General features: G+C 37.6%; 1 protein-coding gene across 1 annotated transcript in view; it reads left to right on the plus strand.

Moving 5' to 3' along the window:
* RNF17 (ring finger protein 17) overlaps positions 1-22,006 on the plus strand; it is a 174,596-nt gene that overhangs the window by 24,330 nt on the left and 128,260 nt on the right. Inside the window, exon 7 of the mRNA XM_004778233.3 lies at positions 21,203-21,374. Within this exon, the coding sequence (XP_004778290.1) occupies positions 21,203-21,374 (172 nt within the window). The remainder of the gene's footprint in view (positions 1-21,202; positions 21,375-22,006) is intronic.

Consider the following 22,006-nt stretch of genomic DNA (forward strand, 5'->3'; position numbering starts at 1 on the left):
CTCAAGGATTTTGATGGATTCCTTTTGCATATTGAGGTCCTTCATCCATTTTGAGTCTATTTTCGTGTGTGGTGTAAGGAAATGGTCCAATTTCATTTTTCTGCATGTGGCTGTCCAATTTTCCCAACACCATTTATTGAAGAGGCTATCTTTTTTCCATTCTACATTCTTTCCTGCTTTGTTGAAGATTAGTTGACCATAGAGTGGAGGGTCTATTTCTGGGCTCTCTATTCTGTTCCATTGATCTATGTGTCTGTTTTTGTGCCAGTACCATGCTGTCTTGATGATGACAGCTTTGTAATAGAGCTTGAAGTCCGGAATTGTGATGCCACCAACTTTAGCTTTCTTTTTCAATCCCTTTGGCTATTCGAGGTCTTTTCTGGTTCCATATAAATTTTAGAATTATTTGTTCCATTTCTTTGAAAAAGATGGATGGTACTTTGATAGGAGTTGCATTAAATGTGTAGATTGCATTAGGTAGCATAGATATTTCACAATATTTATTCTTCCAATCCAGGTGCATGGAACATTTTTCCATTTCTTTGTGTCTTCCTCAATTTCTTTCATGAGTACTTTATAGTTTTCTGAGTATAGATTCTGTGCCTCTTTGGTTAGGTTTATTCCTAGGTATCTTATGGTTTTGGGTGCAATTGTAAATGGGATTGACTCCTTAATTTCTCTTTCTTCTGTCTTGTTGTTGGTGTAGAGAAATGCAACTGATTTCTGTGCATTGATTTTATATCCTGACACTTTACTGAATTCCTGTATAAGTTCTAGCAGTTTTGGAGTGGAGTCTTTTGGGTTTTCCACATATAATAGTACCATCTCATCTGCGAAGAGTGATAATTTGACTTCTTCTTTGCCAATTTGGATGCCTTTAATTTCCTTTTGTTGTCTGATTGCTGACGCTAGGACCTCTAGTACGATGTTGAATAGCAGTGGTGATAATGGACATCCCTGCCGTGTTCCTGACCTTAGCGGAAAAGCTTTCAGTTTTTCTCCATTGAGAATGATATTTGCGGTGGGTTTTTCATAGATGGCTTTGATGATATTGAGGTATGTGCCCTCTGTCCCTACACTTCGAAGAGTTTTGATCAGGAAGGGATGCTGTACTTTGTCAAATGCTTTTTCAGCATCTATTGAGAGTATCATATGGTTCTTGTTCTTTCTTTTATTGATGTGTTGTATCACATTGACTGATTTGCGGATGTTGAACCAACCTTGCAGCCCTGGAATAAATCCCACTTGGTCGTGGTGAATAATCTTTTTAATGTACTGTTGAATCCTATTGGCTAGTATTTTGGTGAGAATTTTTGCATCTGTGTTCATCAAGGATATTGGTCTATAGCTCTCTTTTTTGATGGGATCCTTGTCTGGTTTTGGGATCAAGGTGATGCTGGCCTCATAAAATGACTTTGGAAGTTTTCCTTCCATTTCTATTTTTTGGAACAGTTTCAGGAGAATAGGAATTAGTTCTTCTTTAAATGTTTGGTAGAATTCCCCTGGGAAGCCGTCTGGCCCTGGGCTTTTGTTTGTTTGGAGATTTTTAATGACTGTTTCAATCTCCTTACTGGTTATGGGTCTGTTCAGGCTTTCTCTTTCTTGCTGGTTCAGTTGTGGTAGTTTGTATGTTTCTAGGAATGCATCCATTTCTTCCAGATTGTCAAATTTGTTGGCGTAGAGTTGCTCATAGTATGTTCTTATACTAGTTTGTATTTCTTTGGTGTTAGTTGTGATCTCTCCTCTTTCATTCATGATTTTATTTATTTGGGTCCTTTCTCTTTTCTTTTTGATAAGTCTGGCCAGGGGTTTATCAATTTTATTAATTCTTTCAAAGAACCAGCTCCTAGTTTCGTTGATTTGTTCTATTGTTTTTTTGGTTTCTATTTCATTGATTTCTGCTCTGATCTTTATGATTTCTCTTCTCCTGCTGGGCTTAGGGTTTCTTTATTGTTCTTTCTCCAGCTCCTTTAGGGTTAGGTTGTGTACCTGAGACCTTTCTTGTTTCTTGAGAAAGGCTTGTACCACTATATATTTTCCTCTCTGGACTGCCTTTATTGTGTCCCACAGATTTTGAACTGTTGTATTTTCATTATCATTTGTTTCCATGATTTTTTTCAATTCTTCTTTAATTTCCCGGTTGGCCCATTTATTCTTTAGAAGGATGCTGTTTAGTCTCCATGTATTTGGGTTCTTTCCAAACTTCCTCTTGTGGTTGAGTTCTAGCTTTAGAGCATTGTGGTCTGAAAATATGCAGGGAATGATCCCAATCTTTTGATACCGGTTGAGTCCTGATTTAGGACCGAGGATGTGATCTATTCTGGAGAATGTTCCATGTGCACTAGAGAAGAATGTGTATTCTGTTGCCTTGGGATGAAATGTTCTGGATATATCTGTGATGTCTATCTTGTCCAGTGTGTCGTTTAAGGCCTTTATTTCCTTGCTGATCTTTTGCTTGGATGATCTGTCCATTTCAGTGAGGGGAGTGTTAAAGTCCGCTACTATTATTGTATTATTGTTGATGTGTTTCTTTGATTTTGTTATTAATTGGTTTATATAGTTGGCTGCTCCCACATTGGGGGCATAAATATTTAAAATTGTTAGATCTTCTTTTTGGACAGACCCTTTGAGTATGATATAGTGTCCTTCCTCATCTCTTATTATAGTCTTTGGCTTAAAATCTAATTGATCTGATATAAGGATTGCCACTCCTGCTTTCTTCTGATGTTCATTAGCATGGTAAATTCTTTTCCACCCCCTCTCTTTAAATCTGGAGGTGTCTTCGGGCTTAAAATGAGTTTCTTGGAGGCAACATATAGATGGGTTTTGTTTTTTATCCATTCTGATACCCTGTGTCTTTTGACAGGGGCATTTAGCCCATTAACATTCAGGGTAACTATTGAGAGATATGAATTTAGTGTGATTGTATTGCCTGTAAGGTGACTGTTACTGTATATGGTCTCTGTTCCTTTCTGATCTATCACTTGTAGGCTCTCTATTTGCTTAGAGGACCCCTTTCAATATTTCCTGTAGAGCTGGTTTGGTGTTTGCAAATTCTTTCAGTTTTTGTTTGTCCTGGAAGCTTTTAATCTCTCCTTCTATTTTCAATGATAGCCTAGCTCTATATAGTATTCTGGGCTGCATGTTTTTCTCGTTTAGTGCTCTGAAAAATATCATGCCAGCTCTTTCTGGCCTGCTAGGTCTCTGTGGATAAGTCAGCTGCCAATCTAATATTTTTACCATTGTATGTTACAGACTTCTTTTCCCAGGCTGCTTTCAGGATTTTCTCTTTGTCACTGAGACTTGTAAATTTTACTATTAGGTGACGGGGTGTGGGACTATTCCTATTGATTTTGGGGGGCATTCTCTGAACCTCCTGAATTTTGATGCTCATTCCCTTTGCCATATTGGGGAAATTCTCCCCAATAATTCTCTCCAGTATACCTTCTGCTCCCCTCTCTCTTTCTTCTTCTTCTGGAATCCCAATTATTCTTATAGGTTTCGTCTTATGGTGTCACTTATCTCTTGAATTCTCCCCTTGTGGTCCAGTAGCTGTTTGTCCCTCTTTTGCTCAGCTTCTTTATTCTCTGTCATTTGGTCTTCTATATCACTAATTCTTTCTTATGCCTCATTTATCCTAGCAGTGAGAGCCTCCATTTTTTATTGCACCTCATTAATAGCTTTTTTGATTTCAACTTGGTTAGATTTTAGTTCTTTTATTTCTCCAGAAAGGGCTTTTATATCTCCCAAGAGGTTTTCTCTAATATCTTCCATGCCTTTTTCAAGCCCGGCTAGAACCTTGAGATTGTCATTCTGAACTCTAGATCTGACTTATTACCAATGTCTGTATTGATTAGGTCCCTAGCCTTCGGTACTGCCTCTTGTTCTTTTTTTTTTTTGTGGTGAATTTTTCCGTCTTGTCATTTTGTCCAGATAAGAGTTATGAAGGAGCAAGTAAAATACTAAAAGGGTGGCAACAACCCCAGGAAAATATGCTTTAACCAAATCAGAAGAGATCCCAATTTGTGAGGTGGGAGAAAGGGGATAAAAAGAGGTTCAAAAAGGAGGAAAGAAAAAAAAAAGAAAGAAAAGAAGAATTAAAAAAATGAATAAAGAAAAATATAAAAAAGAAAAAATATCTATATTAGATAAACTAGTTAAAAAATGTTAAAAAAGAAAAGGGTAAAAGTTAAAAAGAAAATTTACCAGAAGGCGAGGAAAAAAAAAAGAAAAAGAAAAAAATTAAATTAACTGCAATACTAAAAAAAATCACAGGGAGAAAGCCATGAGTCCGTGCTTTGCTTTCTCCTCCTCTGGAATTCTGCCGCTCTCCTTGGTATTGAAACTGCACTCCTTGGTAGGTGAACTTGGTCTTGGCTGGATTTCTTGTTGATCTTCTGGGGGTGGGGCCTGGTGTAGTGATTCTCAAGTGTCTTTGCCCCAGGCGGAATTGCACCGCCCTTACCAGGGGCTGGGCTGAGTAATCCGCTCGGGTTTGCTTTCAGGAGCTTTTGTTCCCTGAGCGCTTTCCGTAGAGTTCTGGAGGACATGAATACAAATGGCGGCCTCCTGGTCTCCGGCCCGGAGGAGCCGAGAGCCCAGGGCCCCACTCCTCAGTGCGCCCTCAGAGAACAGTGCCCACTTACTCCCGTCTGCCTGACCTCTGGCTGCGTTCTGAGGTCACCGAGCCTGTGGCTGGTTCAAGGTAACACCGAGCTGTGAGCTTACTGTCGGCTCTGTCTCTGTAGCCAGTTTTCCCGTTCCAATACCCGCAAGCTCTGCGACACTCAGATACCCCCGATCCTTCTGTGACCCTGCGGGACCTGAGGCCACGCTGACCCCCCCATGGGCTTCACCCCGGTTTAGCCTCTGGAGCGATGTCCCTCAGCGGAACAGACTTTTAAAAGTCCTGATTTTGTGCTCCATTGCTCCGCCGCTTGCTGGGAGCCGGCCCCTCCCCCCGGGGTCTATCTGCCCGTTGCTTTGGATTCACTTCTCCGCCGGTCCTACCTTTCAGAACGTGGTTGTTTTTCTCTTCCAGAATTCCTGTTCTTCTTCTCTTCGAACTGCCGATGGATTTGCAGGTGTTTGCAATCTTTAGATAAGCTATGTAGCTGATCTCCTGCTAGCTGAAGTAGTCTCAGCCTGCTACTTCTCCGCCATCTTGACTCCTACCCGCCCTTTACACTCTTTTGATAGCATTCTTTGACCCACAAAAGTTACTGATAGTCTGTTTATTTTTGTTGGTGTTGTTGCCTGTGCTTTTTTATTATAGCCAAGAAATCATGCTGAATCTAGCATTATAAAGCTTTTCCCCTGTGTTTTCTTCTAAGAGTTCTACAGTTTTCGCTCTTACATTTAGATCTTTGATTCATTTAGAGTTAATTTTTATATATGGTATAAGAGAAAGGTCCAGTTTCATTCTTTTCCATGTGAATGTCCACTTTTTCTGCACCAGTCATTGAAAAGATGGTCTTTTCCTCCATTGAATGGTCTGGGCATGAATGTTAATACTGTTAAACATAATACTGTTAACCATGCAAAGGTTTATATCTGAGATATCTTATTTTATTCCACCGGCCTATCTGTCCTTATGTGAGTAGCATCCTTTTTTAAAATTTTTTTATTTTTTAGAAATATATATTTTTATCCCCAGGGGTACAGGTTTACACACTTCACAGCAACTTTCGATTATAGCTAGCTTTGTAGCAACTTTGGAAATCAGGTTGTTTGAGCCCTCCAACTTTGTTCTTTTTCAAGTTTGTTTTGGCAGTTTGGGGTTCCCTGAGATTTCATATGACTTTGAGAATGGGTTTTTCTATTCTGCCTGAAACATCACTGAAATTTTAATAGAGATTGCATTGAATTGTAGATTGTTTTGGGTAGCATCGTCAACAATATTAGGTCTTCCAGTCCATGAATGTGGGATGTCTTTCCTCTTATTTGTGTCTTCTTTCATTTCTTTCAGCAGTCTGGTATGGTGCATAAACATACAAGTCTATTCCCTCCTTGTTTAAGTTTATCCCTAAGTATATTCTTTTGTATTCTATTTTAAAAGAATTATTTTCTTAATTTCCTTTTTAGACTGTCAGAATATAGAAATGCATGGGGGTTTTGTGTATTGATTTTGTTCCTACATTTTTTCTGAATTCATTTATTAGCCCTGCAAGTATTTTTTGGCCTACTTAGGGTTTTGTACATATAAGATCATGTTATCTGCAAAAATGGATAATATTACTTCTTTTCAATTTGGATGTCTTTTACTTACTTCTTCTTGCCTAATTACTCAAGCTAGAACTTAATAGTGATTTGTTAAATAGTGGCAAAAGCGTACATCCTGATCTCGATTCCAATTTTAGTGAAGAAATAACAGCTTTTCCTCAGCTTGCTTAGCTGTGGGTTTTCATATATGGCCTTTATGTTGATGTGGTTTCCCTAAATTCCTAGTACATTGAGGGTTTTTTAATGAAAGGGTGCTAAAATATGTCAGGTCCTTTTTCTACATTGATTGAAGGGATCATATATGGAATTTTTACTACTTCTTGCTGTGGTATATAACATTAATTGATTTTCATGTGTCAAATCATCCTTATATTCTAGGAATAAATCCTACTAGGTCATGATGCAGTATCCTTTTAATATGCTGCTGAATTTGATTTGTGCTAATACTTTGTTGAGGATTTTACACTGATTGATGCTCATAAGAGATAGTTGTCTGGAGTGTTCTTGTAGTGTCTTCATATGGCTTTGATAATGTTTACCTCATAGAATGAGTTAGGAATTGTTCCTACCTGTTCGATTTTTTTGGAAGGGTTTCAGGAACATTGGTGTTAATTCATCATTAAATTTTTGGTAGAATTCACAAGTGAAGCCATCTGGCCCAGGGATTTTCTTTTTGGAAGGTTTTTGATTGCTGATTCAATTTCCTTATTTGTTATTGATCTGTTCAGAGTTTCTATTTCTCCCTTAGTCCGTATTATAGTGTGTTTTAGGAATTTGTCCATTTCATCTAGATTATCCAATTTCTAGGCATGCAGTTGTCTTTAGTATTTTCTTGTAATCCTTTTGACTCATAAAATTGGTCATCATGTTCCCACTTCCTTTTTTTTTTTTTTTTAATTTTTTATTTTTTATAAACATATATTTTTATCCCCAGGGGTACAGGTCTGTGAATCACCAGGTTTACACACTTCACAGCACTAACCAAAGCACATACCCTCCCCAATGTCCATAATCCCACCCCCTTCTCCCAAACCCCCTCCCCCCGGCAACCCTCAGTTTGTTTTGTGAGATTAAGAGTCACTTATGGTTTGTCTCCCTCCCAATCCCATCTTGTTTCATTGATTCTTCTTCTACCCACTTAAGCCTCCATGTTGCATCACCACTTCCTCATATCAGGGAGATCATATGATAGTTGTCTTTCTCTGCTTGACTTATTTCGCTAAGCATGATACGCTCTAGTTCCATCCATGTTGTTGCAAATGGCAAGATTTCATTTCTTTTGATGGCTGCATAGTATTCCATTGTGTATATATACCACATCTTCTTGATCCATTCATCTGTTGATGGACATCTAGGTTCTTTCCATAGTTTGGCTATTGTGGACATTGCTGCTATAAACATTCGGGTGCATGTGTCCCTTTGGATCACTACATTTGTATCTTTAGGGTAAATACCCAATAGTGCAATTGCTGGGTCATAGGGCAGTTCTATTTTCAACATTTTGAGGAACCTCCATGTTGTTTTCCAGAGTGGCTGCACCAGCTTGCATTCCCACCAACAGTGTAGGAGGGTTCCCCTTTCTCCGCATCCTCGCCAGCATCTGTCATTTCCTGACTTGTTGATTTTAGACATTCTGACTGGTGTGAGGTGATATCTCATTGTGGTTTTGATTTGTATTTCCCTGATGCCGAGTGATATGGAGCACTTTTTCATGTGTCTGTTCGCCATCTGGATGTCTTCTTTGCAGAAATGTCTGTTCATGTCTTCTGCCCATTTCTTGATTGGATTATTTGTTCTTTGGGTGTTGAGTTTGCTAAGTTCTTTATAGATTCTGGACACTAGTCCTTTATCTGATATGTCGTTTGCAAATATCTTCTCCCATTTTGCCCACTTCCTTTTTGATTTTACTAAGTTGATTCTTTTTTTCTTTGTGTAAAGAGTTGTCAATTTCAATTGAAAAGAACCAACCTTTCTAGAAATCAACCACAAGAAAAAAATTGGAAAGACTCCAAATACATAGAGGTTAGAAATATGTTACTAAACAAATCGAAGAGGAAATAAAACAATTTAGGGAAACAAATGAAAATTAAACACAGTGGTCTAAAATATTTGGGATATAGCAAAAATAGTACTAACAGGGAAGAATATAACAATTCAAGCCTACCTCAAGAAGCAAGAAAAATCTTAGGGTGCCTGGCTGGCTCAGTCACTGAAGCATGTGACTCTTGAACTTGGAGTTCTAAGTTTGATCCTCACATTGGGTATAGAGATTACATAAAAATAAAATCTTTAAAAAAAAAATGAACTTAGAGGCACATGGGTGCCTCAGTCGGTTAAGTATCTGCCTTTGGTTCAGGTCATGATCCCAGGGTCCTGGGATAAGCCCCCCATCAGGCTCCCTGCTCAGCGAAGAGCCTGCTTCTCTCTCTCCCTCTGCTGTTTCCCCTGTTCATGTGCGCTCTCTCTCTCTTTCTCTCTCTCTCTCTCCCTCTCAAATAAATAAATAAAATCTTTAAAAAAAGAATTTAGAATTGACAAAAATCCCAAACAACCTAACCTTACAGTTAAAGGACCTGGAAAAATAACAAATGAAGCCTAAAGACAGCAGAAAGAAGGAAATAATAAAGATTAGAGCAGAAATAAATGATATAGGAACTTAAAAAAACAATTGTACATCATTGAAAACAGGAAATGGTTCTTTCAAAGAACCAACTTTTGCTTTCATTAATTTTTTTTTCTCCTTTTTTTTTAATTTTCTAGTTCCTTTATCACCACTCTAATATTTATTAGTCCTTCCTTGCACTAGAGTTTGGTTTAGTTTTTATTTTTCTAGTTCCTAGAGCATAAAGTTAGATTGTTGATTTGCCATTTCTTTTTTAATGTGTTTACAAATGTGAATTTCCATTTAACACTGCTATCACTATCTTGTTAATTTTGGCCATTCTAAGGTGTAAGGTGGTATCTCAGTGTGGTTTTGATTTGAATCTCCCTGGTGGCTAATGATGATGAACATTTTTTCATGTGTCTGTTAGCCATTTGTATGTCTTCTTTGGAGAAGTATCTGTTCATATCTTCTACCCATTTTTTGACATGATTATCTGTTTTTTTGAGTGTTGAGTTTGAGGAGTTCTTTATAGATCTTGGATATTAGCCCTTTGTTGTAGATCTTGGATATTAGCCCTTTGTCTGTAGTGTCATTTGCAATATCTTCTTCCATTGAGTGGGTTGCCACTTTGTTTTGTTGACTGTTTCCTTTGCTGTCCAGAAGCTTTTGATCTTGATGAAGTTGCAAAAGTTCATTTTTGCTTTTGTTTCCTTTGCCTTTGGAGACATGTCTTGAAAGAAGTTGTTGTAGCTGAAGATGAAGAGATTACTGCCCATGTTCTCTAGGATTTTGACAGATTCCTGCCTCATGTTGAGGTCTTTTATCCATTTTGAGTTTGTTTATGGTGTAAGACAATGGTCAAACTTCATTCTTCTATACATAAGCTGTCCAGTTTTCCCAGCACCATTTATTGAAGAGACTGTCTTTTTTCCACTATATATTTTTTCCTGCTTTGTCGAAGACTAGTTAACCAAAGAGTTGTGGGTCCGCATCTGGGCTCTCTACTCTCTCCCCCTGGTCTGTGTGTCTGTTTTTTGTGCCAGTATCATGCTGTCTTGGTGATTACAGCTTTGTAGTAAAGCTTGAAATCAGGCAACATGATGCCCCCAGTTTTGTTTCTCTTTTTCAATGTTTCCTTAACAATTTGGGGTCTCTTCTGGTTCAATACAAATTTTAGGATTGTTTGTTCCAGCATTTTGAAAAATGCTAGTGGAATTTTGATCCAGATGGCGTTGAAAGTATAGATTGCTGCAGGCAGTATAGATATTTTAACAATGTTTATTCTTCTGATCCATGAGCATGGAATGCTTTTCCATCTTTTTCTGTCTTCTTCAGTTTCTTTCGTGAGTGTTTGTAGTTCCTTGAGTACAGGTCCTTTACCTCTTTTATTCCCAGGATCTTATGGTTCTTGGTGCTATAGTAAATGGAATCAATTCTCTAATTTCTCTTTCTACAGTTACTTTGCTAGTGTATAAGAAAGCAACCAATTTCTGTTACACTGATTTTGTGACCTGCCACATTACTGAATTGCTGTATGAGTTCTAGTAGTTTGGGGGTGGAGTCTTTCAGCTTTTCCACATAGACTGTCATGTCATCTGCGAAGAGGGGGAGTTTGACTTCTTCTTTGCCAATTTGAATACTTCTTAATTTCTTTTTGTTGTCTGATTGCTGTTGCTAGGACTTCTTGTACTATGTTGAACAACAGTGGCAAGAGTGAGCATCCTTGTCTTGTTCCTGATCTCAAAGGCTATCAGCTTTTCCCCATTGAGAATGATATTCGCTGTGGGTTTCTCATAGATAAATTATGAAGCTAAGGAATGTTCCCTCTATCCCTATACTTTGAAATATTTTAATTAGGAATGGATCCTGGATTTTGTCAAATGCTTTTTCTGCATCAGTTAAGAGGTCCATGTGGTTCTTGTCTCTTCTCTTATTGATGTGTTCTATCACATTGATTGATTTGCAAAATGTTGAACCACTCCTCCAACCCAGGGATGAATCCCACTTGGTCATGGTGGATAATCTTTTTAATGTACTATTAGATCCTATTAGCTAGGACCTTGTTAAGAATCTTGCCATCCATATTCATCAGGGATATTGGTCTGAAATTCTCTTTTTTGATGGGGTCTTTGCCTGGTTTGGGGATCAGGGTAATGCTGGCTTCATAGAAAGAGTCTGGGAGTTTTCCTTCTGTTCTATTTTTTGAAATAGCTTCAGGCGAATAGGTATTATTTCTTCTTTGAATGTTTGGTAGAATTCCCCCCAAAATCCATCAGGTCCTGGGCTCTTGTTTTGGGGGAGTTTTTTTATTTTTTAAGATTTTATTTTTGTATTTGACAGAGATCACAAGTAGGCAGAGGCAGGCAGAGAGAGAGGAAGGGAAGCAGGCTCCCTGCCGAGCAGAGAGCTGGATGTGGGGCTCAATCCCAGGACCCTGGGATCATGACCTGAGCTGAAGGCAGGGGCTTTAACCCACTGAGCCACCCAAGCACCCCTTCGGAGATTTTTGATCACTGTTTCAAACTTGTTACTAGGTATTATTCTATTCAGGTTATCAATTTCTTCCTGATTCAGTCTTGGAAGTTTATAGGTTTCTAGGAATGCATCCATTTCTTCTAGATTGCTTAACTTATTGGCATATAACTGTGGACAGTAATATCTGGTGATTGTTTCTATTTCCTTGGTGTTAGTCATGATCTCTCCCCTTTCTTCCATAATTTTATTAATTTTGGGTTCTCTCTTTTCTTTGGGGTTAGTTTGGCCAGTGGATTATTGATCTTATTGATCCTTTCAAAGAGCCAACTTGTAGTTTCATTGATGTGTTCTGCTGTATCTCAGACACTTCTCCAAAGAAGATGTATAAATGGCTAACAGACATGTGAAAAAATGTTCGTCATCATTAGCCACCAGGGATATTCAAATCAAAACCACATTGAGCTACCACCTTACACCAGTTAGAATGGCCAAAATTAACAAGACAGTAAACAAGTGTTGGAGAGGATGTGGAGAAAGGGGAACACTTTTACACTGTTAGTGGGCATGCAAGTTGGTGCAGCCACTTTGGAAAACAGTGTGGAGGTTCCTTAAGAAATTAAAAATAGAGCTACCCTATGACCCTGCAATTGCACTGCTGGGTATTTACCCCAAAGATACAGATGTAGTGAAAAGAAGGGCCATCTGTACCCCAATATTCATAGTAGCAATGGCCACTGTCACCAAACTGTGGAAAGAGCCAAGATGTCCTTCAGCAGACAAATAGATAAAGAAGATATGGTTCATATATACGATGGAATATTATGCCTTCATCAGAAAGGATGAATACCCAACTTTTGTAACAACATGAACAGGACTGGAGAAGATTATGCTGAGTGAATTAAGTCAAGAAGAGAGAATCAGTTATCATATGGTTTCACTTACTTGTGGAGCATAAGAAATAACACGGAGGACATTGGGAGAAGGAGAGGAGAAGGGTATTGGGAGAAATCAGAGGTGGGGACAAACCATGGGGGAATCTGTGGCAGGATATAAAATTAATGCACAGAAGTCAGTTGCATTTCTATGTACTAACAAGGAGACAGAAGAAAGAGAAATCAAGGAATTGATCCTATTTACAGTTGGACTAAAAACCATAAAATACCTAGGAATAAACCCAACCAAGAGATAAAGGATCTGTACTCTAAAAACTTCAGAACACTGGTTGCTGGAGGGGAAGGGGGTAGGGGGGCTGGGGGGGGCTGGGTGATAGATATTGGGTAAGTTACATGCTATGGTGAGTGCTGTGAATTGTGTAAGACTGATGATTCACAGACCTGTACCACTGAAACAAATAATAATACATGTTAATAAAAAAAAATTAAAACTACAGAACACTTGTGGAAAAAATTGAGAAAGACACAAAGAAGTGAAAAAACATTCTAAGCTCATGAATGGGAAGAACAAATATTGTTGAAATATCTATGCTACCCAGAGAAATCTACACATTCAATGCAATCCCTATCAAACTACTGTCAACATTTTTTATAGAGCTGAAACAAATAATTCTAAAATTTGTACAGTACCAGAAAAGACCCCAAAGAGCCAATGGAATGCTGAAAAAGAAAAATAAAATTGGAGGCATCACAATTCCAGACTTCAAGCTGTATTACAAAGCTGTAATCAAGACGTATGGTATTGGCACAAAAACAGGCACGTGAATCAGTGGATCAAAATAAAGAACCCAGAAATGGACCCTTGACTCTGTGGTCAACTAGTTTTCAACAAAACAGGAAAGAATATCCAATGGAAAATAGACTGTCTCTTTTTTTGTTTGTTTGTTTAAGATTTTATTTATTTGAGAGAGAAAGAGAGACAATGAGAGAAAGAGCATGAGAGGAGAGAGGACAGTGGGAGAAACAGACTCTCCAGCAATCAGAGAGCCTCATGTGGGACTCGAACCCAGACTCCAGATCATGACCTGAGCAGAAGGCAGCTGCTTAACCAACTGAGCCACCCAGGAGCCCCGAAAGTGGACTGTCTCTTAAATTGTGTTGGAAATACTGGACAGCCACATGGAGAAGAACGTAACTTGACTATTCTCTTACATCATATACAAAGATAAACTCAAAATGGATGTAAGATGTAAATGTGAGACAAGAATCCATCAGAATCTTAGAAGAGAACATAAGCAGCAACCTCTTCAACCTCAGCTGCAGCAACTTCTTACTAAACACATCTCCAAAGGAAAGAGAAAAGCAAGAATGAACTACTGGACTTCATCAAGATAAAAAGCTTTTACACAGCAAAGGAAACAGTCGACAAAACTAAAAAGTAACCTATGAAATGACAGAAGATATTTGCAAATGTTTTAGCAAATAAAGGGCTAGTATCCAAAATCTACAAAGAACTTACCAAATTCAACAGCCTAGAAACAAAAAATCCAGTCAAGAAATGGGAAGACAGGAGTAGGCCTTTCTCCAAAAAAGACACAAATGGCCAAAAGACACATCAAAAAATTTCAGCATCCCTCATCATCAGGGAAATAAAAATCAAACCACAATGAGATACCACCTTGCATCAGTGAGAATGGCTAATATTAACAAGTCAGCAAACAACATGTTGGCAAGGATGTGGAAAAAGGGGAACCCTCGAGCTACTCTGTGACCCAGCAATTGCACTACTAGGTATTTATCCAAAGGATATAAAAATGATGATTCAAGAAGCACATGCATGCCAATGTTTACAGCAGCAATGTCTACAATATCCAAAGTGTAGAAAGAACCCAGATGTGCATTTTTTTTATTGTGTAAATGTTTCCTTTATTAAAATTGTTAATTTTCATATAAACTAGATCTTTTCTGAAATATATAGTTTTCTTCCACTGTATTATTTTTCAATCTTTGCCCCATTTCCATATTGCTTAAATTATTGTATGAGCTGAATACCTACAAAGACAAGCAACTTCTTCTTAAATACTTTTCTGAATATTCATGTCAATGTTTAACAAAATTCCTTCCACAAACCCCTCATCTGTGGAAATGCTGCTGGGGTTTGAGCTGGCCTACAATTTTTATATGATATACATATATGAGACATGTCTCATGTAAGTTTGCATTTTAAAAAGTATGAATATCTGTGAAAAAGCTGGTAACACATGAGTTTTAAACATGTTTTCCTATACAAAGTGATTATAATTTCTTTTCAACTCCTTTCAATACCAGATGTGCATTTTTAATTTCAGCATGATTATATTTTAGTTCTTTTAGTTCTACAGTGAGGAATTCTCTAGGTCTTCTGTGCTTTTTTCAAGCCTACCTAGTATCTATAAAATTGTTGCTTTAAACTCTAGTTCAGATATCTTACTTATATCCATGTTAAATACCTGGCAGTGAATATTACATCCTGTTCTGTCTTTTGGAGTGAATGTCTCCATGTCATCATTTTGTCCAGAAAAAGAACAGAAGAAAGAGAAAAGACAATAACAATGACAATAGAAAAGAAAAAAAAACCACAGAACAAGAAAAAAGCAAGAACCAACCCCCTGCCCCCCAAAAAAATAGATCTTCAGTGTGTTTTGGTCTGCATGTTTAAAGAAACTTGAGCCCAAAATAAGAAAGAGAAATTTTTCTATTTTTTTAACTTTTGTATATACATACAATACTATACAATGAAAAGAAACAAAAAATTATATATAATGTATATATAAACATTTTTTAAAAATAGAATTGAAAAATAAGAAAATAACTGAAAAAATAAAGACTTAAAAAAAAAAAAAGCCCATGGATGTTACATAGTAATGTTTTCCTCAAGAACTTTGCAGCCCTCTATGGTCAGTAAACTTGGTGCAGGCCAGTTGTCCCATCTGGTCTTCTGTCAGAGAGGCCCATTGCATGGATTCTCTGATGCCCTTGCCCTAGTGGAAATGCTCCTGACTTGTCAAGGGGCCAGGCACAGTGTAAGTGGCTCCAGATTCCACTATGTGGTGCTATTTTGCTCCCTGAAGGCTTTCAGTACTGAGTGGTAGGATGAAAATGGCAGCACTCCAGTCTCTAGCCCTGGTGTTGAAAGTTCATATTCTTCCCTCTTAACTGAGCTCTCACAGAAAAGCAGTCAATTACTCTTGTCCCCCTTACTTTCATCAGAGCTCTGTGTTCATCTGGCCTATGAACATTTTTATCTCGGGCATGTAACTGAGTTTCAAAATTCAAATTTTGTGGACACCTGTGTTGTGAACCCACACTGTTCCTGCTGTGTGTTGGGGGGGTGTCTCGCCATGCTTCTGCTTTTTGCTAGAACCTTGCCAGGAAAGCGGTAGCAGGACTGTGCAGTGGGTTAGAGTTTATGGCAAAACAGAGCAGAAAACTGGTATCTCAACTGTTTTCAGCTGGCTTCCCTGTTCCTACACTTGGGATCTCTGCCATGCTCAAGCACCCCCATTCTTCTTGGGACCCCAGGGATCCTGAGACAATGCTGTTCCACCTGGGATTCTGCCCCACTTTGTTACCTGAGCATCTTTGAGCCAGGGATGTACATAGCAGACTTATAAAAGTTCTAATTTTGTACTCCACTTCTTATAATACTTTGGAATAGCCTCCTTAAGTAGTCTCCCTCCCCTCCACCATATCCTCTAGTATATCACCCTGTATCCAAGTCTCTGCACCTTCAAGAAAGTGGTCGCTTTTCTATTTATAGAATTGCAGCATTTCTTTTCTCAGATCTCGGATTAATTTCACAGGTGTTCAGAGTGATTTGATAGTTGTTAGCTATATTTGAGGAAATAGACAAACTAAATGTCCCCTACTCCTCTGCCATCTTAACTCCTCTCCCATTTCAATTTTTTTTTAAGATTTTGTTTATTTATTTGACAGACAGAGATCACAAGTAGTTAGAGAGGCAGGCAGAGAGTGAGTGTGAAGCAGGCTCCCTGCCGAGCAGAGAGCCCCATGTGGGAATCAATCCCAGGACCCTGAGATCATGACCTGAGCCAAAGGCAGGGGCTTAACCCACTGAGCCACCCAGGCATCCCTCCCATTTCAATTTTTTAAATTTCTGTTTTTCATTTGTCTCAAGATACTTTCTTTTTTTAGAGTCTGACTCTTTTTTTTTTTTTAGATTTTATTTATTTATTTTGACAGAGATCACAAGTAGGCAGAGAGGCAAGCAGAGAGAAAGAGGAGGAAGCAGGCTCCCTGCTGAGCAGAGAGCCCGATGCGGGGCCAGCCCCTGGACCCTGAGATCATGACCCAAGCTGAACACAGAGGCTTTAACCCACTGAGCCACCCAGGCGCCCCTCAAGATATTTTCCTAGTGTTATTTTTTGTTTAACTTATTTGTGTTTAGGAGTACGTTATTTAATTTCCAAATATTTTTTATTTTCTTCTGTTAATGTTTTCTAATTTCTTTCCATTGTGACCAGAAAATATGCTTTGTATGCTTTGGTTTTTTTTTTAAGTTGGGTTTTTAAAAGACTTGATTTTTTTTTAATTTTTTATTTTTTATAAACATATATTTTTATCCCCAGGGGTACAGGTCTATGAATCACCAGGTTTACACACTTCACAGCACTCACCAAAGCACATGCCCTCCCAGTGTCCATAACCCCACCCCTCCTTCTCCCAATCCCCCTCCCCCCAGCAACCCTCAGTTTGTTTTGTGAGAATAAGAGTCACTTATGGTTTGTCTCCCTCCCAATCCCATCTTGTTTCATTGATTCTTCTTCTACCCACTTAAGCCCCCATGTTGCATCACCACTTCCTCATATCAGGCAGATCATATGATAGTTGTCTTTCTCTGCTTGACTTATTTCGCTAAGCATGATACGCTCTAGTTCCATCCATGATGTCGCAAATTGCAAGATTTCATTTCTTTTGATGGCTGCATAGTATTCCATTGTGTATATATACCACATCTCCTTTATCCATTAAAAGACTTGATTTTTGTCGTAACATATGATCTAATATTCCATGTATGGTTGAGAGAAGTGTGTATTCTTCATTGTTGGGTGGATTTTTCTCTTTATGTCAGTTAGGTGCAGTTGATCTGTGCTGTTAAGTAGTCTACTTTTTATTAATATTCTATAAGGTTTTCCCATTTGTTTTCAGAAGTAGGAAGTAGGATATTGAGGTCTCCACCTATTATTGTAGTATTAGTTCCCCCTTAGATATTGTCAGTGTTTGTGTCATGTATTTTAAAGCTCTTGAGTTTTGTGCGTACATGTGTTATAATTGTATATTCTTGATGTTCTGTTAATATATAATGTCCTTTTTCTCTTGTAACAGTTTTTTTAAAAGATTTTTTAATTTATTTGATGGAGAGAGAGATCACAAGTAGTCAGAGAGAGAGGGGGAAGAAGACGCCCCAGCGAGCAGGGAGCCCCATGTGGTGCTCAATCCCAGTACCCTGAGACCATGACCTGAGCTGAAGGCAGAGGCTTAACCCACTGAGCCACCCAGGTGCTCCATCTTGTAACAGTTTTTGACTTAGTTTATTTTGTCTAATATTAGCATAGTTCTCCTTTGATTACTCTTTATACAGAGTGCCTTTTTTCATCCTTTCACCTTTATTCTACGTATATCTAGATCTAAAATGAATATCTTGTAGACCTGAATATGGTGTCATTTTTTGAAGTCTAGTCCTCCACTCTGTGCTTTTTGATTCTGAAGTGTTATCCATTTACTTTTAAATTATCAATAAAGAAGGACTTTTATCATGTTTTCAATACATCTTAGAGCCTTTTATCATTCACCACTTCTATTACTACCTTCTTCTGTTTATTTGACTTTTGTAGTGACATATTTTGATTCCCTTCTCATTTTTTTGGCATATTCTATAGTTACATTGTAGTTACCATGGGGATTACATATAACATATTAAAGTTATAACAATCTATTTTGAATTGATATCAGCTTAACTGAATCTTTTAAATCCTGTAAAAAATAAATGTGGAGTTATAAGCCAAAACTAGATTTTATACTCAGGTCATGATCTCAGGGTCCTGGGATCGAGTCCCACCCACATCGGGCTCTCTGCTCAGCAGGGAGCCTGCTTCCTTCTCTCTCTCTCTGCCTGCCTCTCTGCCTACTTGTGATCTCTGTCTGTCAAATAAATAAATAAAATCTTTAAAATATATATATATATATATAAATAATACTAGATTTTATATTTGCCTGTGTATTTACCTTTACCAAGTACAAGTTGATGTCTTTCCTCATTTTATTTTAACCTGAAGAACTTTGTTTACCATTTCTTAGAGGATAAGTATATCAATCCTGAACTCCCTCAGCTTTTCTTTATCTGGGAATATTTTAACTTTTCCCTTATCTTTTAAAGGACAGTTTTGCTAGTTATAGAAGTCTCAATTGGCAGGCTTTTCCTTTCAACACTTTATTTTTTTAGAGTTCAGGGAAGGGACAGCAAGGTGGGAGAGGGACAATTCTAAGCAGGCTCCACACCCCAGTGCAGAGCCCAGAATGGGGCTCAATCTCATGACCCTGAGATCATGATCTGAACTGAAATCAAGAGTTGGGTGCTGAACCAGCTGAGCCATCCAGGCACCCCTCCACACTTTCCATATGTCATCCCATCACCTCCTGGCCTCTAAGGTTTCTGCTGAGAAATTGGCTGATAATCTTACTGAGGATTCCTTGTGTGTGACAAATTGCATTTCTCTTAATGCTTTTAGGATTCTCAATTTGTCTTCCAACAGTTTGATTATATTGTGTCTCTTCTACATTTATATCTTTGGTTTCTTGGACTTGTCAGCTTATGTATTTTATCTAATTTTGGAAGTCTTTAATCTTTAGTCTTTAGTCTCCAAATAATTTCTCTGCACCTTTTTCTTCCTCTCCTGCTTTTGGGACTCATGTAATGGATATGTTGCTTTTCTTGAGAGAATCCTTTAAGTCTCTTAGATTCTCTTCACTTCTCTTCATTATTTTTTTCTTTCTGTTCCTCAAACTCTGTAATTTCAGTTGTCCTATCTTCAGGTTTGCTAATTCTTTCTTATTCCTGCCCAGATGTGCAGTTAAATCCCTCTAGTGAATTTTTTACTTTAGTTATTGTACTTTTGAGCACCAGAATTTGTTTCCTTTATGTAATTTCTGCCTCTTTATTGATAATCACATTTTGGTCTTTCATTTTTTCCTGATTTCCTCTAGGTTCTTTGTGCATGTTTTCCTTTAACTCTTTGAGCATATTTAAAACTATTGTTTTAAAGTCTTTAATAAGTCCTATGTCTCTACTTCTTCAGGAATGGTTTCTGCCATTCTATTTTTTCCCTATGAATGGATCATATTTTCCAATGTCTTTCTATACACCCTTGGTGTTTTATTGAAAATTGGGGATCTAAAAACACAGCCACCTCTTCTAGTCATTGCAAACTGGTTCTCTGCAGGGGCAGTCCTTCACTGAGTGAGCATGCTCTGAGCCTTAGAATCAGCCTCAGGTAGAGGCTTAATGTGTTCTCAGGTCTTTTCTGAGCATGCATCTTGCTTGGGCCCGAGTATGATTTTTTTAATTCCTTTATTCCCAGCTGCTTTTAAATGTATTCATATCTCAAAGAGTGTCACCCCAGAATTTGCAAGCCCCAGATGGCATAGTGTATATATTTACTATAATTTCTTGCTCAGGAATCTATAGCTCTTAGTCTTCCTACCACTTTCCCAAGTACTGCCTGTTGCTCTTTACTGCCTCAGCTCCACGTTTGGTGAAACAGATTAGTTCCTCAGGCATTCCGTAAACAAGTTAGAACATTACAGATGAAGTCTACTATGCTCCCTTGGGTTTGATGGAAGGAATTGGGAACTGTGCTGCTACCACTAGACCAAGACTGCACCATGCTGAGGAGAGGGCTGGGTAAGAACAAGTAAAAATACCATGGAATTTCCTACTGTTTTGAATATGGCTTTTTCTTGATTGGGCATTTGCTTGGTTGCTGTATACCTTTTGTTTATTTTCCAGAGTTTCTATAAGACTATTTTAACCAGTTTTTGCTTGGGGTTTTTTTGTTTATTTTTTGACATCTCCACTGGGTAATAAGGGCTAAGAGTTACCTTGTCTGCTGTTTTGCTGATATCAATCCTAGGCATGAGTTTTTAGAAACTATACTAGAACTTACCAAAATAACTGTTTTTCTTCCCTAAAGAAATGACTTTAAGATTATTTATACAATTAGCAAAATGGTTTTTTGAATATCTCTTCACCTTCAGAGCCTATATCACATTCTTGTTACTCTTCAGGGTGGCAAACACTCCTTTTTTGGGGGCCAGATTTGATTTTGAGGAAATAATAGTCATTTTTTTAGTAATAAAAGGAGAAAGTTACACACTGCGATTTTTGGTACAAAATTTTTTAATTGCCATAATAATGTAATTCCATCATAGGTCCAGAGAAGATTTTGAGTAATGAGGTACAAATAATGGAGGAATAATTAATTGCCATTCTTAGTGATTACTTTGAAGATTATAGTTAATTGACACTTGTGTTTTGGTTTGGTGAAGTCTTATTTTAAAATCTCATTTTATATTTATGTAATTTGTGTCAACTGATGGAAATTTTAAAGTGTACAGTTGTATCTTTGTGGGAAATGAATAAAAATTGTTTTTGAAATGGCACAAGTAATTACAAGATAGGATTTCTCTTTTAGGAGGGATCATCTAGGGTATGTCTTCTATAGTTCTGTGGCAGCTGTATCTGTGACATAATATCCTACTTTTTCTCTAGTTATGCATACATAGTTTTCAATTATAATGTTTCAGTTGAATTGAATGCCCCTTTAGCCATGTTCATAAACTAGTGAGATTTATCCTTTTTATATCACTCAGTTCCTATAAACTCACTTTCATATGAACATTTATGAAATAAATATAATCCCAAAATATAATTTTGGGATCTTATATGAAGGAAGAAGAACCTGTGTGAAGAAGTAGTAAGAAATACAGATGATTATCTTTCAAATGTAATAATGGCTAAAAGCTACATTGAAGACAAAAAAAATGATTTGGCTGCAGCTATGAAGATAGCAAGAGAGTTAAAATCAGCACCTTCTTTAAGGACTTACTGTGACCTCAATCAGGTAATTTTGACCATAATATGAATTTATTTCTGATGTATATTACTTTACATCTTTGGAATATGATATTTAAGACTTAATAAGCATTTATTTTTAGATTATCCTAACTTCTCTTGGCCTCAATTTAGAATTCTTAGTGTTTGAATTCTAAGATAAATATTAATTTGTTTAGCCGTTTATTGTTATTTACCAGTTAGAGAAATGGTACAGTAATCAGGTCTTTATAACATATGATCTGAAAGCAAGTAGGGTGACATTGAGTTGAAAATTAATGTTCCTAGAACATTTGAATAAAAAATGAGAACATGTAAGGGCAGAAAACTAAATGGGATTCTCTTTTTTCATAAGCAATTTAGATATGACTGCCAATTCTTGACTTAAAAACTTAATTCAAGTTCTCATTCAGGGTTTTTTTTTTCCTTTTCTTCCTGCCTCCCTAAATGTGCAGGTCAAGAGACAGGGTGCTTCCACTATGTTCTATCATGTAATAATGTGCCGAGGGAGCACAGTTGGGCAAAAACAAAAACATGTTTTCTGATGAGATTGTTTAGCAAGACAGGATTAACCATCTTTTTTTCTGATTTCTACCTTGCTCCTTTGGGATATAGATCCTGTTCTAGAATCTTTGATTCCTC

The sequence above is a fragment of the Mustela putorius genome, unplaced genomic scaffold (genome assembly GCF_011764305.1).
Source record: "Mustela putorius furo isolate JIRA1106 unplaced genomic scaffold, ASM1176430v1.1 tig00004035_pilon_pilon_pilon, whole genome shotgun sequence".
Classification (NCBI taxonomy): Eukaryota; Metazoa; Chordata; class Mammalia; order Carnivora; family Mustelidae; genus Mustela; species Mustela putorius.